This window comes from Podarcis muralis, chromosome 16 (genome assembly GCF_964188315.1).
Source record: "Podarcis muralis chromosome 16, rPodMur119.hap1.1, whole genome shotgun sequence".
Classification (NCBI taxonomy): Eukaryota; Metazoa; Chordata; class Lepidosauria; order Squamata; family Lacertidae; genus Podarcis; species Podarcis muralis.
In genome coordinates, this window is record NC_135670.1 from 40,101,070 (window position 1) to 40,114,835 (window position 13,766).

Sequence of the window (13,766 nt, forward strand, 5' to 3'; positions counted from 1 at the left end):
TAGCTGAGCCTTCAGAAGCTAAGACAGAGAGGTGTGGAAAAGGTGGGTATGAGAGCTATGGTTCCCCCCACCCTGAAAAAATTGGAAGACTCTATATGGAATGCATAAAACTGCTTACTATAGACAAGAGAGGAAGTATCTGTGCTAAGTGTGCACACATCTATACACAGGAACAGACATACCCCATCAATTGCTTGCCCACTCAGTCGCAGGGCCTCCTGTCAATACCATCTTCCATACTGGGCCACTAGGGCGCAAGCAACCTGCCCTTTGGAACTCTGTCCCATTACACATCTAGCAAGTATTGCCTCTGTTATCTTGTTAGTGCCAAACCCTTCCTGGATTCAGAAAATCTAAGTAGCTAATGGCCAGTCTCCCCTTCTTGGGTAAGGTTCTGGAGCACTCTTGGAGGAAACTGAATTTCTAGATTCATTTCAATTGGTGTTTTGGCACAGAAACTGCTTTGATCACCTTGTATGATAACCTCTGTTGAGAAAGACAGCGAAAATGGGCCCCCGTTAATTCTCCTCAACCTCTCCGCTGCTTTCAGTACTGTTGACCATGGTCTCCTAATCAAGCAGCTGCCCAAGTTAAAGATGGATGGCACTGCATTGTGGGCCTACTTGGTCATTTCCAGAGAGTGATGCTTGGTGAGTGCTCTTCAGCCCTGTGAAGCCTTCCATGTGGGGTTCCTCAGGATTGGATTTCATCCCGTATGTCGCTTAGCACCAAACTGAGTGGGGTTATCCAGAGTTTTAGAGTACCTCATCAGCAAGACACACAGTGAATATGCTGGACTGTTGTCTTGCCTGGATTGGATGAGACCCAAAACACAGAAGCTCAATCAAGATAAGAATGAGGCGCGCTAGTGGGTGGTTCCCTAGACTGCATGGGTGGGAGGTTGCCTGTTCTTGATGTGGTTACACTCCCTCTGAAGGAGTGGGTACGCAGCTTACAAATTATTCTGGATCCTTGAGGCTCAGGCAGCCTCAGTGGCACAGAGTGCCTTCCATCAGGGATAGCCTAACTTCTGTTGTTTATGCTCTGGTAACCTCTAGGTTAGATTACCGCAACACATTTTAAGCAGAGCTGCCTGTGAAGACAGTTCAGAAACTTCAGCTGGTGCAGAATTCAGCAGACAGTTGCTCACGGGGGCAAAACGTTTTGAGCACATAACGCCAATCCTGGCCTGACTTCACCAGCTGCCAATTAGTTTCCAGGCCCAATCCAAAGTGCGGATTTTGAACTATAAAGTCTTAACAGCTCAGGACAATACCTCAAGGACCACCTATCCCCATACAAGCCAACCTAGACCCTGTGATCATGCTGTGCGGCCCTCATTCGTGTGCCTCCTCCACAAAAGGTCTGGAAGGTGGCAATGCAAGTAGATCTGTTTGTGGAATGAACTCCCTGGGAAGGCTTGCTTGGCACCTTGGTTACATATCTTCAGTATCAAGTGAAAACATTTATCTGTAACCAAGCCTTTGGCTGATTTAAAATTCTGTGGCCTTTCAAATGTCTTTGTGGGAGGGCGATTGATTTGTTTTTATTTATTATGTATTTTGTATTCTCATTTTGTATTTTTATGTTGTGATATATGAAGGGCAGTATACATACAGTATTTAATAAAATTTCAACAAGCCTTTTATTTGGCTATCCAAATGTTATCCTTATTACATTTGAAAATGTTACTTTTTTAGTACCTGTATATTTTAAATCACTTTAAAGGTATTTATAAATGGAATCAAATGAAGTGTTTCTAAATTCGGAGGGCTTTAGCTCTCGATCCTAGTCACAGGCCACAAAAGGCTTTAGAGCAGACATAGGCAAACTCGGCCCTCCAGATGTTTTGGGACTACAATTCCCATCATCCCTAGCTAACAAGGCCAGTGGTCAGAGGTGATGGGAGTTGTAGCCCCAAAACATTTGGAGCAGAGTTTGCCTATGCCTGCTTTAGTGTTAAAACCAGCACCTTGAATTGAGCAACTGTAACACAGTGTTTGTAGAACTCCTAATATAATCAAGAGGGAATTGGCTTCCTTTACATCAGCTGAACTTTCTGGGTCATCTTAATGTAGCTTGCAAAGCTTGTAACATCTTTGTTACCTTTTATGATGTTCCAGGGGCTATTATCACTTTCATCTCTTAAATGCAGTTTACCCTTGAGCCTGTTAAGCAACACATTTTTTCATTGGTCCTTCTGAAAGCACAAATTAACTCAGCTACCACCATTACTGGTTAAGATTTCATTCACTTGACTGGCTGCAATGTCTAAAGGTTTCAAGCTCACGTGATACTAGGATTGACATATAAAGCTTGAAAGAGCCTTATCACAGCCGTATTATCCATTGGTAGATTCATGGGAGATTTGCAGTAAAAAAGGGCTTAGCAGTAACTTTAAGCTGCTAAACTTTAGGTGGCCTCTGACAAGCGACCTTGTGTTGCAAGCCAGAGGAATCAAGAACACAGGCCAGTCAAGGATCCTCACATACCCATTACCTCACTCTTTGGGCACTTTCTGCAAGCTGTTGCTGCCATCTTTGGCAAGTCTCAAATATTGTGTGATTGGTGCATTAACTCCTCCACTGATTAGTGTTGTGCTTGGAATAGGACCAGGGACACCAGGGTTCAATTCCTCCCTCCACATAAAGCTCCCTGGGAGACACTGAACCAACCAGGATCCCCTTTTAAAGTATTTTTTTCTGATTTTGTTGTTGTAAGCCACTTTGTATAGTGTTTTAATGGAGCTGTACACCATTGAATAGAGGGACGCGGGTGGCGCTGTGGGTTAAACCACAGAGCCTAGGGGTTGCCGATCAGGTCGGCGGTTTGAATCCCCGCGACGGGGTGAGCTCCCATTCCTTGGTCCCTGCTACTGACAACCTAGCAGTTTGAAAGCACGTCAAAGTGCAAGTAGATAAATAGGTACCACTCCAGTGGGAAGGTAAACTGTTTCTGTGCGCTGCTCTGGTTTGCCAGAAGCGGCTTAGTCATGCTGGCCACATGACCCGGAAGCTGTACGCTGGCTCCCTCGGCCAATAAAGCGAGATGAGCACCGCAACACCAGTCGGCCACGACTGGACCTAATGGTCAAGGGTCCCCTTTACCTTTACACCATTGAATGTATGCTTAACACAACACTTGTTAAAAGGTTTTACCTGCAGATTACTGTCAAACCTATTAGAGCTCAACAACCCACATTACCAAAGAGCTATTTTCCAGCACAGGAAAGAATTGGCCTGTGAGATGTTAGCACCTAAACACACAGAGCCAAATGCAAGACAAATGATTTTCATTGCTGTATTCAGTATTTCAGGCCAGGAACAAAATTTGGACTACTCATGAGGTATCAAATGTTGATCCTGTGGTGCAGGAGATTCTGACCAAATTTCAGTAAGAACTTAGATTGGATGGCCATCTGTCATTTATGATCTAGTTAGTTGAGATTCCTGCATTGGACTAGAATGATCCTGGGATCCCTTCCAACTCTACAATTCTGACTGTAGCAAGAGCTCCTAGGTGGGACAACTGCAGGAAAACTCTACAATGACCATAGGTAACTTGCGATTTGTCAGAGTTCTGATAGCAAGACCTCTACTGCATCCTGACACTCCTATATGCTCAGTCAGGAAGCTGCAGAGTGTCAGTTATAACAAGTATATCCAGATATCCAAGAAAAAGTATTTGAAAATAGTGTAACTTTAAGTGGTAAGCAAACTTGCTTTGGAAAGTTTCCCCCCTGCTACCCAAGTGGCTTAGAGACTCCAAACCAATAAAAACTTGTCAACTTGAGAGCTTCTAACATTTCACCTGGTATTATTTCCAAGCCCAAATTCTCTTGCTTTGGGTCATAAGGCACCATATTCAGCTTTCAGTTTCTGTACCTCCTTGGAGCCATTTTATAGAGTTCCCAGACAGGCATATGAACCAGCTTTCCTGGATTAGCTTACTTTACTGCACTATTAAGCTCATAAAAGTTAGCTAAATGGATTAGAGACATATGTAGTGCACAGGTGACGAACAAGGGCATGAGAACCTACCAACTGGAATAAAAGATGCTCCACTTTGAGCTAGTGCCTTAAGATTGCAATTTAAGGTACTTGAGCTGAACCGTTCAGCTAAGTGGAGGAAAAACCTATTGTGTCACTGCTGTTTATTAAATAGACTGAAATACAAGTTTGGGGCATTTCCCCAAAGGCCAGCTTCCAATTTACTTCCACTGAGGCAGGGTTAGAGTTGAACTAACCACAACTGTAATTTAACAAGAGATTGACTCCAATTGTTTCCCAGTTTACACCAGTTATTTGCAATCCCACCATAGGAGCCGATAGCTGTTAAGTGCCAAGAACCACTGCCTGCTTCAATAGCACTGAATCTCAAATTCAATTTACCGGTCAACAGTTCTCCAGTTTGGCTGAAATAAAACCACTCCACATAAGCAGTGCTCCTCTCACCTTTCAGTCATTAGTGAACTCTTAATGCTTGCATGTATGACTTCAGCAATGTAATCTCATTTGCTGAGGCTGCCTTAGCTTCTGGCTTAAGGCAATTATGTAAGTTAAAGTTTGTCGACATGATACTCAAACAATTATGCCCCCTGCCAAGTATTTGCCAGATATTGTTCAATTCAGCACAAACACCCCCCGAAACATACTGATGCTAAATCACCAACCACCTAAAATGATGAAACAAGTACATTTGGGAATGCAACAGCTTTAATGAAACAAAGTGCAGTGAGGTTTACTTGGGTGGTTGTAAGTAGCAAGTTTAAATGCCACCCCTTAAACGTAGAACCAGGTGCAAGGTGGACTCCTTCTGGATGTTGTAGTCAGACAGGGTGCGGCCATCTTCCAGCTGCTTGCCAGCAAAGATCAGCCTCTGCTGGTCAGGGGGAATGCCTTCTTTGTCTTGAATCTTGGCCTTGACGTTCTCAATGGTGTCACTTGGCTCCACCTCCAAGGTGATGGTCTTCCCTGTCAAGGTCTTCACAAAGATCTGCATGCCTCCCCTCAGGCGCAGCACAAGGTGGAGGGTGGACTCCTTCTGGATGTTGTAGTCAGACAGGGTGCGGCCGTCTTCCAGCTGCTTGCCAGCGAAGATCAGCCTCTGCTGGTCAGGGGGAATGCCTTCTTTGTCTTGAATCTTGGCCTTGACGTTCTCAATGGTGTCACTTGGCTCCACCTCCAAGGTGATGGTCTTCCCTGTCAAGGTCTTCACAAAGATCTGCATGCCTCCCCTCAGGCGCAGCACAAGGTGGAGGGTGGACTCCTTCTGGATGTTGTAGTCAGACAGGGTGCGGCCATCTTCCAGCTGCTTGCCAGCAAAGATCAGCCTCTGCTGGTCAGGGGGAATGCCTTCTTTGTCTTGAATCTTGGCCTTGACGTTCTCAATGGTGTCACTTGGCTCCACCTCCAAGGTGATGGTCTTCCCTGTCAAGGTCTTCACAAAGATCTGCATGCCTCCCCTCAGGCGCAGCACAAGGTGGAGGGTGGACTCCTTCTGGATGTTGTAGTCAGACAGGGTGCGGCCGTCTTCCAGCTGCTTGCCAGCGAAGATCAGCCTCTGCTGGTCAGGGGGAATGCCTTCTTTGTCTTGAATCTTGGCCTTGACGTTCTCAATGGTGTCACTTGGCTCCACCTCCAAGGTGATGGTCTTCCCTGTCAAGGTCTTCACAAAGATCTGCATGCCTCCCCTCAGGCGCAGCACAAGGTGGAGGGTGGACTCCTTCTGGATGTTGTAGTCAGACAGGGTGCGGCCATCTTCCAGCTGCTTGCCAGCAAAGATCAGCCTCTGCTGGTCAGGGGGAATGCCTTCTTTGTCCTGAATCTTGGCCTTGACGTTCTCAATGGTGTCACTTGGCTCCACCTCCAAAGTGATGGTCTTCCCTGTCAAGGTCTTCACAAAGATCTGCATGCCTCCCCTCAGGCGCAGCACAAGGTGGAGGGTGGACTCCTTCTGGATGTTGTAGTCAGACAGGGTGCGGCCATCTTCCAGCTGCTTGCCAGCAAAGATCAGCCTCTGCTGGTCAGGGGGAATGCCTTCTTTGTCCTGAATCTTGGCCTTGACGTTCTCAATGGTGTCACTTGGCTCCACCTCCAAGGTGATGGTCTTCCCTGTCAAGGTCTTCACAAAGATCTGCATGCCTCCCCTCAGGCGCAGCACAAGGTGGAGGGTGGACTCCTTCTGGATGTTGTAGTCAGACAGGGTGCGGCCATCTTCCAGCTGCTTGCCAGCAAAGATCAGCCTCTGCTGGTCAGGGGGAATGCCTTCTTTGTCCTGAATCTTGGCCTTGACATTCTCAATGGTGTCACTTGGCTCCACCTCCAAGGTGATGGTCTTGCCCGTCAAGGTCTTCACAAAGATCTGCATTTTCTCTGCAAGGGGGGGGGGGGAGAAGCAGCACAATTCAGATTTGGAAAAAGTCCCACTTTATTTAAGATGCCCCGACTTAAAACAAGAAGCCAGCAATCAACCCACTGACCAAACAATACCAACTCCGCTTGCCAATGGCAACGAGCTCCGCCCCCTTCAGACCAACAAGGCAGAAAGAGAGCAAGGATGCGCGCGCACCCCTAGCCGACGCCTGGCTACGTGACGTCACAGTGCCTGGCTGCGTCACAAGCGCAGGCGCGTTAACGGCCTTCGCCGTGTTGTTTTTCGTCTCTTCCTCGAGGCGGCCATTTTGGACCGCGGCGCCTTTAGGCTTTTTTGGCCAATTCGTACCCGAACTGGCATGCGTACACGTCGAAATGACAGCAACTCTTGAGGACCATATTGTGCCCCCTCGCTTAAAGGCTGATGACCCCTCAAGTACCAACTGGATTCCCTTCCCGCCCCGCCAAACCACGCCCTCCTCCCTCCGCCGCTCCCAAAGTATCCCTCACGAGCCCAAACACCCTTCAGAAAACAGCCCTTCCTCCTAGCCTGAAGGCAGCTTTAACGCGGCAGAGGAAAAAGGAGAGAAATGAGCCCTATTTCCCAACGAAAAATATCTCACCGCAGAGCTCGAGCCGGTCCAAGCAGACAGCAAATTCCAGGCGAGGAGAGGCGATTTGTTCTAGCTGCGCAGCTGCCCGCGACCTCCTTTTATATAGGTTTTCGCTGAGCAATAAGATCACTCCGCCAAAAGAAAAAAACCCCACCAGCCAGCTGACGTAAGGACTATTTTTCCGCCCCGCCCGCGCGTGCGCTCTGTCAAACCGTATGCTGAAGGGGGGAAGCAACAGAGGTGACGTCAGGAGCTTTGACCCCGCCTTTGTCGGGGTTTTTTTAACTGGCAACGCGGAAGGATAAAACCGCCTCAGCCGCGATAAGTGATTATTGGCGGTTGGGGGAGGGGCAAAGAAAACAAGGTGTGAGGAAGGAGCTGAGGCAAAAACCCGGAGTGGGTTGTTTTTCGCAAGCCTGGAATGGTTTGCAGTGAATACTGTATATAATAATATTGTTCTTGTTATTACATATTTATTTATACCCTGCCTTTTCCCCTGACGGGACTCAAGGCAATTTACAGATTAAAAAAAAAACTGCCAAAAACAGAAAAATCAGTTCATTTAAAAAAATTCACACTGATAAAATTAAAACTATATACATAAACTTACGCCTGAATGTCAGTAGCACAAGAGTCTGATCACTTTTGGAGGGGCAAGGTTGGGCCAAATAATTCATCCCTCAGCCATGCCCCCACTAGGCCCATGGCCTCAGCCCAACCTTCCTTGCAGGTTTGTGGAGGAAAAAAGACACAGGAAAAAGACGGGCCTCTCCACCATCTCCGTCGTCCCTCAAGGAAAAGCGAGAGAGGAAGGAGGGAGGAGTTGAGGGGACATCTCTCCCCCCCCCCCCCCCGCTTCCAACGCAAAGTTCAAAATTCATTCCTTTCTCCAGTCACAGTTGTGAATATAGGTTCACACGAAAATCGTATTCTGCTGCACCTCCTCTCCCCCTCAGGAAAACTATAGCAAGGGTTGAGACAAATCTGGCCTCCACCATAAGCCAAGTGAAGGCCCTCATCCATCTGTCACTTGCTCCAGTGCTTTGCTTTTCCTCCTCCTTCCCAGTTCCTTTTTCCTTTCATGCAATGAGTGTTAGGCTACATGTGAACTTTTCTTTGGCCAGCCCTCAATCCAATCAAACAGCTGTTGCTGGGACTACTGCTGATCCTTTTTTCAGAGATCATGGGGTTGAGATCATGTTTTTATTCAGAGATCATGTGGGTTGAGATCATGTTTTTGAATTCTTCCCTTCTGTAAAAACTCCATGCCAACAAATAACCAGCACTACTGTCTACTGAGTTGTGCTGAGTCCAGTACTCTTTCTCTCCCGGAATGACAAACAGCAAAATATCATTATGCTCTTCTCCTGATTGTGGGCTTCCCATAGGTGACTTGGACCACTGAGGAAACAGTGTGCTAAACTAGATTGGCATTTGGTTTAAGCCGCAGGGTTCTTCCTTATGTTTTTATGTCCCTGGCACCCTACATTTCTAGTTGCGGGAACAGGCATTCAAAAGCTAATTTTCCTGTTTGTAATTTGAGTGACAGAGATAAGTTTCTCTCCCACTCTCAGGGCCAGCCGATGGAAGCTGAATGTCGGAGGAAGATTGAGGACAGAAACGCAGTGCACAGTTCAAACTACAGAATTTGACTCCATAAGATGCAGCGATTGCCACCAACATGGATGACTTTGCCAGAGGATTAGACGTATTAATGGAGGATAAGGCTATTGACGCGGGTGGCACTGTGGTCTAAACCACAGAGCCTTGGACTTGCCAATCAGAAGGTCAGCGGTTTGAATCCCCATGACGGCGTGAGCTCCCGTTGCTCTGTCCTAGCTCCTGCCAAGCTAGCAGTCCGAAAGCACGTCAAAGTGCAAGTATCGCTCTGGAAGGAAGGTAAACGGCGTTTCCGTACGCTGCTCTGGTTCGCCAGAAGCGGCTTAGTCCTGCTGGCCACATGACCCGGAAGCTGTACGCCGGCTCCCTTGGCCAATAAAGCGCAATGAGCGCCACAACCCCAGAGTCGGTCACGACTGGACCTAATGGTCAGGGGTCCCTTTACCTTTACCTGTAAGGCTATTGAAAGCTTCCAGCCACAACACCTATGGACTGCTTCCGCTATTGGAGGCAGTGCGCCTTTCAATATAATTTGTTGCAAGTCACAAACAGGGAATGCTGTTGTGTTCATCCCCTGCTTCTGTGCTTAGGTTGGCATTGGCTGCCATGAAAACAGGATTCTGGACTAGATGGGCCTCTGTTCTGATCCTAGAAGGATCTTCTATCTCCTGAAAATGAGGGGCTCCGATTTAAACCATTTCATGTTGCTGCACACGTGTAAGACTCAGACATGAAGAACGGAGTCTGGATTGTGATAGGAATTTTATGGTCTTAGATATATGGCAATGTTCATAACCACACATACATAGATCAGCACAGGAAGACCAATCTGGAACCATTTTGATTCCTAAACTGACCAAATGTTTTCTCTGCAAGGTCAAAATGGAAAAACCTCCCAATTGTCTCTTCCTTCACAAATCCTGTCTTAAGGGTATGTCTGTGTTTGAATAAGGGTCAAAGCAAAAAAAAAAATGAACAGTGTCCTTCAGCTCTCTATATTGGACAAACAGGCCAAACCTTACGCCAAAGAATAAACGGACATAAATCTGACATCAAGAATCACAAGACAGAGAAACCAGTAGGAGAACACTTCAATCTCCCAGGACATTCTATACAAGATCTCAAAGTAGCTGTTTTACTACAAAGGAATTTCAGAAATAGACTGGAAAGAGAAGCTGCTGAATTGCAACTTATTACCAAACTTAAAACCATGGAGAGACCTGGTCTGAACAAAGACATTGGATTCTTATCTCATTATACATGACAAAGCCATTTTTCACCTTCTCACCCCTTGCTTTTTCCTGTAAGACCTATTGCAGTCGTTAAGAGTCGTCAACAGGCTCATCACAGCTATCTGCCAATCACCCTTTCCCACCACCCTTCTGAGTAATACCCCTCCCCACCTTCTCACTATATAGAAGGGTCTGGCAACTTCTGTTTCAGTGTATCTGAAGAAGTGTGCATGCACACGAAAGCTCATACCAAGAACTAACTTAGTTGATCTTTAAGGTGCTACTGGAAGGAATTTTTTTTGTTTTGACTATGGCAGACCAACACGGCTACCTATCTGTATTTGAATAAGGGTGTGAGCCTTATCATTACAAAAGACTGGCCAGGCTCCTCAGGCAATACAATCAAGTAACCTGCCAGACAAGAAATAAACAAGGACAAGAGAAAAACAATATTGAAATTTCTGTTTTAAGGCCACCTTTTCTGTGATGTATCCGAGGGGTGGTCTTAGGTTACACCCCTCACGTGATGTATGTATGATGTTTCTGGGGGTGGTCTTGATCTAGAGAATGGGAATTTCAAAAGTCTTTATAAGCCCTTGCACACCATCTTTCTGGGTCCTCCTCCTCTCCTGCGTGTGAGGGAGCACCCTGTTGCAACAGATCAATAAAGATCAAGCTTACTAGCTGCTTTGCTTCTCAATAGTCTCTGGTTGGCCTCTGTTATTTTCTCCTACCAATAGGGAACCTATGTAAGGACTCTATATGGGCTCTTGGATACCCCATAAGGGAAAAGAGCATATTTTTATTTACAACAGGATCCAGAATCTTCTACTCCTCTTATTCATGCAGAAGCCATTTCCTCTTGCCTCCTTTTTGTTTATGCCCGAAAGGAAGTAGCTGCCTGAACAGCTGACTAAGCCACCAATAAGCTGAAAAACAGGATCAGCAGCAGCCCCAGCAACAGCTGTTTGATTGGATTGAGGGCTGGCCAAAGAGGCTGGTTGTATTGTTCTCTTTGTAGCTCATGGGGGTTCCCTTTGGAGCCTCTGTCAATTGGAGGCCAGGGCTGTATTAACAAAAGCAGATGCAAGCTTCCAAAGTTGCAACAAAAAACCCAAAGTACTTCTGAGACTAACTGAGCTTCAGACACGTCTGGTTTTGAAACTGTTTTCCTGTTGGCAAATTCTAGCCATGTTGGCTTGTTATAGTAAACATACAAACAGTTTAGTCTTTAAGGTGGCATAAGACTCTCACCATGTTTTTGACATTTGCTCATTTACAAATACAGGTTTGGGTCTAGGTCTGAGCATGCAGCACCAGTTTCCCCAAATGCTAACACCATGTCCCACCTGCGAAAACTCAAGACTTTTGTCTCCTTCACTAGCTACAGTCATATCCACGCCATACATTTAAAGCACATTTTGCCAAATAATGAGGAGAACTTGTAATAGGAATTTTATGGTCTTAGATATATGGTAATGTTCATAAGTGTACCAACCAAGCACATACATAGATCAGCACAGGAAGGCCAACCTGGAACCATTTTGATTCCTAAACTGAGCAAATGTTTTCTCTGCAAGGTCAAACTGGAAAAGTCTCCCCATTGTCTCTTTCCTCACAAATCCTGTCTTAAGGATATGTCTGTTTGAATAGGGTGTGAGCCTGTGACCTGGCCAGGAACTAAGTATTTATCATTACAAAAGACTGGCCAGGCTCCTCAGGCAATCCAGTCAAGTAACCTGCTAGACAGGAGATAAACAAGAGAAAAACAATATTAAAATTTCTGTGATGTAGGTGGGATGTATCTGAGGGGTGGTCTTAGGTTACACCCCTTCTGTGATGTATGTATGATGTTTCTGGGGGTGGTCTTGATCTATAGGAGGGCAATTTCAAAAGTCTTTATAAGGCCTGGCACACCATTTTTCTGGGTCCTCCTCCTTTCCTGCGTTTGAGGGGAGCACCCTGTTGCAACAGATCAATGAAGATCAAGCTTACTAGCTGCTTTGCTTCTCAATATTCTCTGGTTGGCCTCTTGGATACCCCATAAGGGAAAAAGGGCATATTTTTATTTACAACAAACTGTAGTTTAAATGATGCTAGAAATTATAGCTCTGTGAGGGGTAAACTACAAAGCCATGACTGTTTGGGATAAATCATAGGAACTTCTTGTCCAACCCCCCACAATGCAGGAATCCCAGCTCAAGAATCCCTGACAGATGGCCATCCAACCTCTGTCCAAAAACGTCTAAAGAAGGAGAGTCCACTACCTTCCCAGGTACTCCATTCCACAGTTGAATGGCTCTTATGTCAGGAAGTTCTTCCTCATGTTTAGTCAGAATCTCCTTTATTGTTATTTGAATCCATTGGTTCACAATCCATGCAAACTTGCTCCATCTTCCACGGGACAGTCCTTCTGATGGCTATCATATCACCTCTTGGGCTTCTCTTCCACAGGCTAAGAATACTTAAGTTCATAACCATTTGTCATAAGGCTTGGTTTTCAGATGCTTTATCATCTTGGTTGCTCTCTTTTGTATATAAATGTTCTTTAAATTTATGGTGTGGGTGACTGTCCCAGTGCCCAAACGATTTATTTCTGGGTCCTCCACAAAGAAGATGCTATGCGTCCAGAATATAGCAGCCACCAGCCATCAAAACCAACAGAACTCATTTTAAGGATGGTCAGGAGGGGTCTTGGCTTACCTATTTATTTACCCAGGCTACCTAGTTGTTATTATCTTTGAGTCTCAGCATTCTAATCTGTTAGGTGTGTTAGTTTAATAGAAAATCATATAAATACTTATAAATTTAACTTTTTGAACATAGCTTTTAATTAAAGCATTTTATATATCTCTCGAACACACTGTTCAACTGTCCACGCTGACTGGGGCAGATGAGAGTTGGAGTCCAGCAACATCTGCAAGGACAGAAGTCCCCCCCCCCCCCCGAAATAGACTATAGAAGCTTCTGAATGACTTGCTTGTCATTTCATGTTTGGCCTGCGTGCATAGTGCTGAATTATGGCACTGAGAGAGGAGTCACAGCTTTACATTATGGGTTGCTTTGGTCATGTAATTGGTGGGGCCTGCCCAGTGGTTTGACTTCACCCCTGGAGATCATTGTTTCTGAAGGCAGATGGATGCCAACTTTCTTTTTTTTTCTGCCCCAAAGGCTTGTTTATTCGGGTGTAAATCAAATGCTCTACCATACGCCGGCAATAAAGCTGATAATATCCAGTTTGCAAAATTGCATGCTTTTCTTAAGCACTTAAACAGGCATTGGGAGCCTTCTGTGATTGTCCCAAATGCCAACCTTCTTATCAAGTTAGATTTTTACCCTAGATTGTAAGTGATCATCTCCCAACCTCCTGGCTTTTCTTAAACTGCCAGTCAAGGAGGTGTGGTTTGTTTGTTTGTTTGTTTGTTTGTTTGTTTGTTTGTTTGAAGTTCCTAAGGGGTTCCTGACGAGAAGATCAGAAATGGCAGGCATGCTTTAAATATATGGTGGGTGGGTGTGCGTGCAAGAAATACATCTTTTTTGCATTTCAGAATTTTGCAGTCTGCTAGTGCAATTTGTTCTGTATTGTGCCTGAACCTGACATTTTAAAAAAATCAACACAAAACATTTATGGAAGAGCAAGAAGCCTCACAAATCCACCACTGTAAATATGCTTCATTAGTGTCCAGTTATCAAAACAAATGTTGCCAAACTTGTTTCCTCTAGATAAATTTGCGAATGCAGGAAATCAGCAGCATTTTCTGGAAAGTTGAGAAGAAAAAGTGGAGATGCCGGGGATTGAACCCGGGGCCTCATACATGCAAAGCATGCGCTCTACCACTGAGCTACATCCCCTGGGCGGCAAAGTTATTTCCTACGGAATGGGATAGCAAAATAATTTAATATCATGAGCTGTAATTTATGATATA

The 13,766-nt window shown here is 45.5% G+C and overlaps 2 protein-coding genes and 1 non-coding gene across 3 annotated transcripts; all 3 read right to left on the reverse strand.

The window, feature by feature from the left end:
* Positions 1 to 4,697: 4,697 nt before the first annotated feature.
* On the reverse strand, positions 4,698 to 5,487 carry LOC144325806 (polyubiquitin-B). Its single transcript, XM_077920308.1, has one exon. It carries the CDS (start codon positions 5,455 to 5,457, stop codon positions 4,768 to 4,770), a length of 690 nt encoding a protein of 229 aa, XP_077776434.1. The 5' UTR covers positions 5,458 to 5,487; the 3' UTR covers positions 4,698 to 4,767.
* Positions 5,424 to 7,130, reverse strand: LOC114587233 (polyubiquitin-B). Its single transcript, XM_028711290.2, is given in 3 exon segments — positions 5,424 to 5,679; positions 5,682 to 6,374; positions 6,998 to 7,130. Coding segments are annotated over 2 exon segments (744 nt in total). The 5' UTR covers positions 6,370 to 6,374; positions 6,998 to 7,130; the 3' UTR covers positions 5,424 to 5,623.
* Positions 7,131 to 13,620: 6,490 nt separating this feature from the next.
* TRNAA-UGC (transfer RNA alanine (anticodon UGC)) lies at positions 13,621 to 13,692 on the reverse strand. The gene has a single exon. It is a non-coding gene; the product is annotated as a tRNA-Ala (tRNA).
* Between the last annotated feature and the right edge of the window lie 74 nt (positions 13,693 to 13,766).

Bases quoted from the DNA above. Each gene is read 5' to 3' on its own strand.
- LOC144325806 (XM_077920308.1), bottom strand. From the start codon at position 5,457: ATGCAGATCTTTGTGAAGACCTTGACAGGGAAGACCATCACCTTGGAG.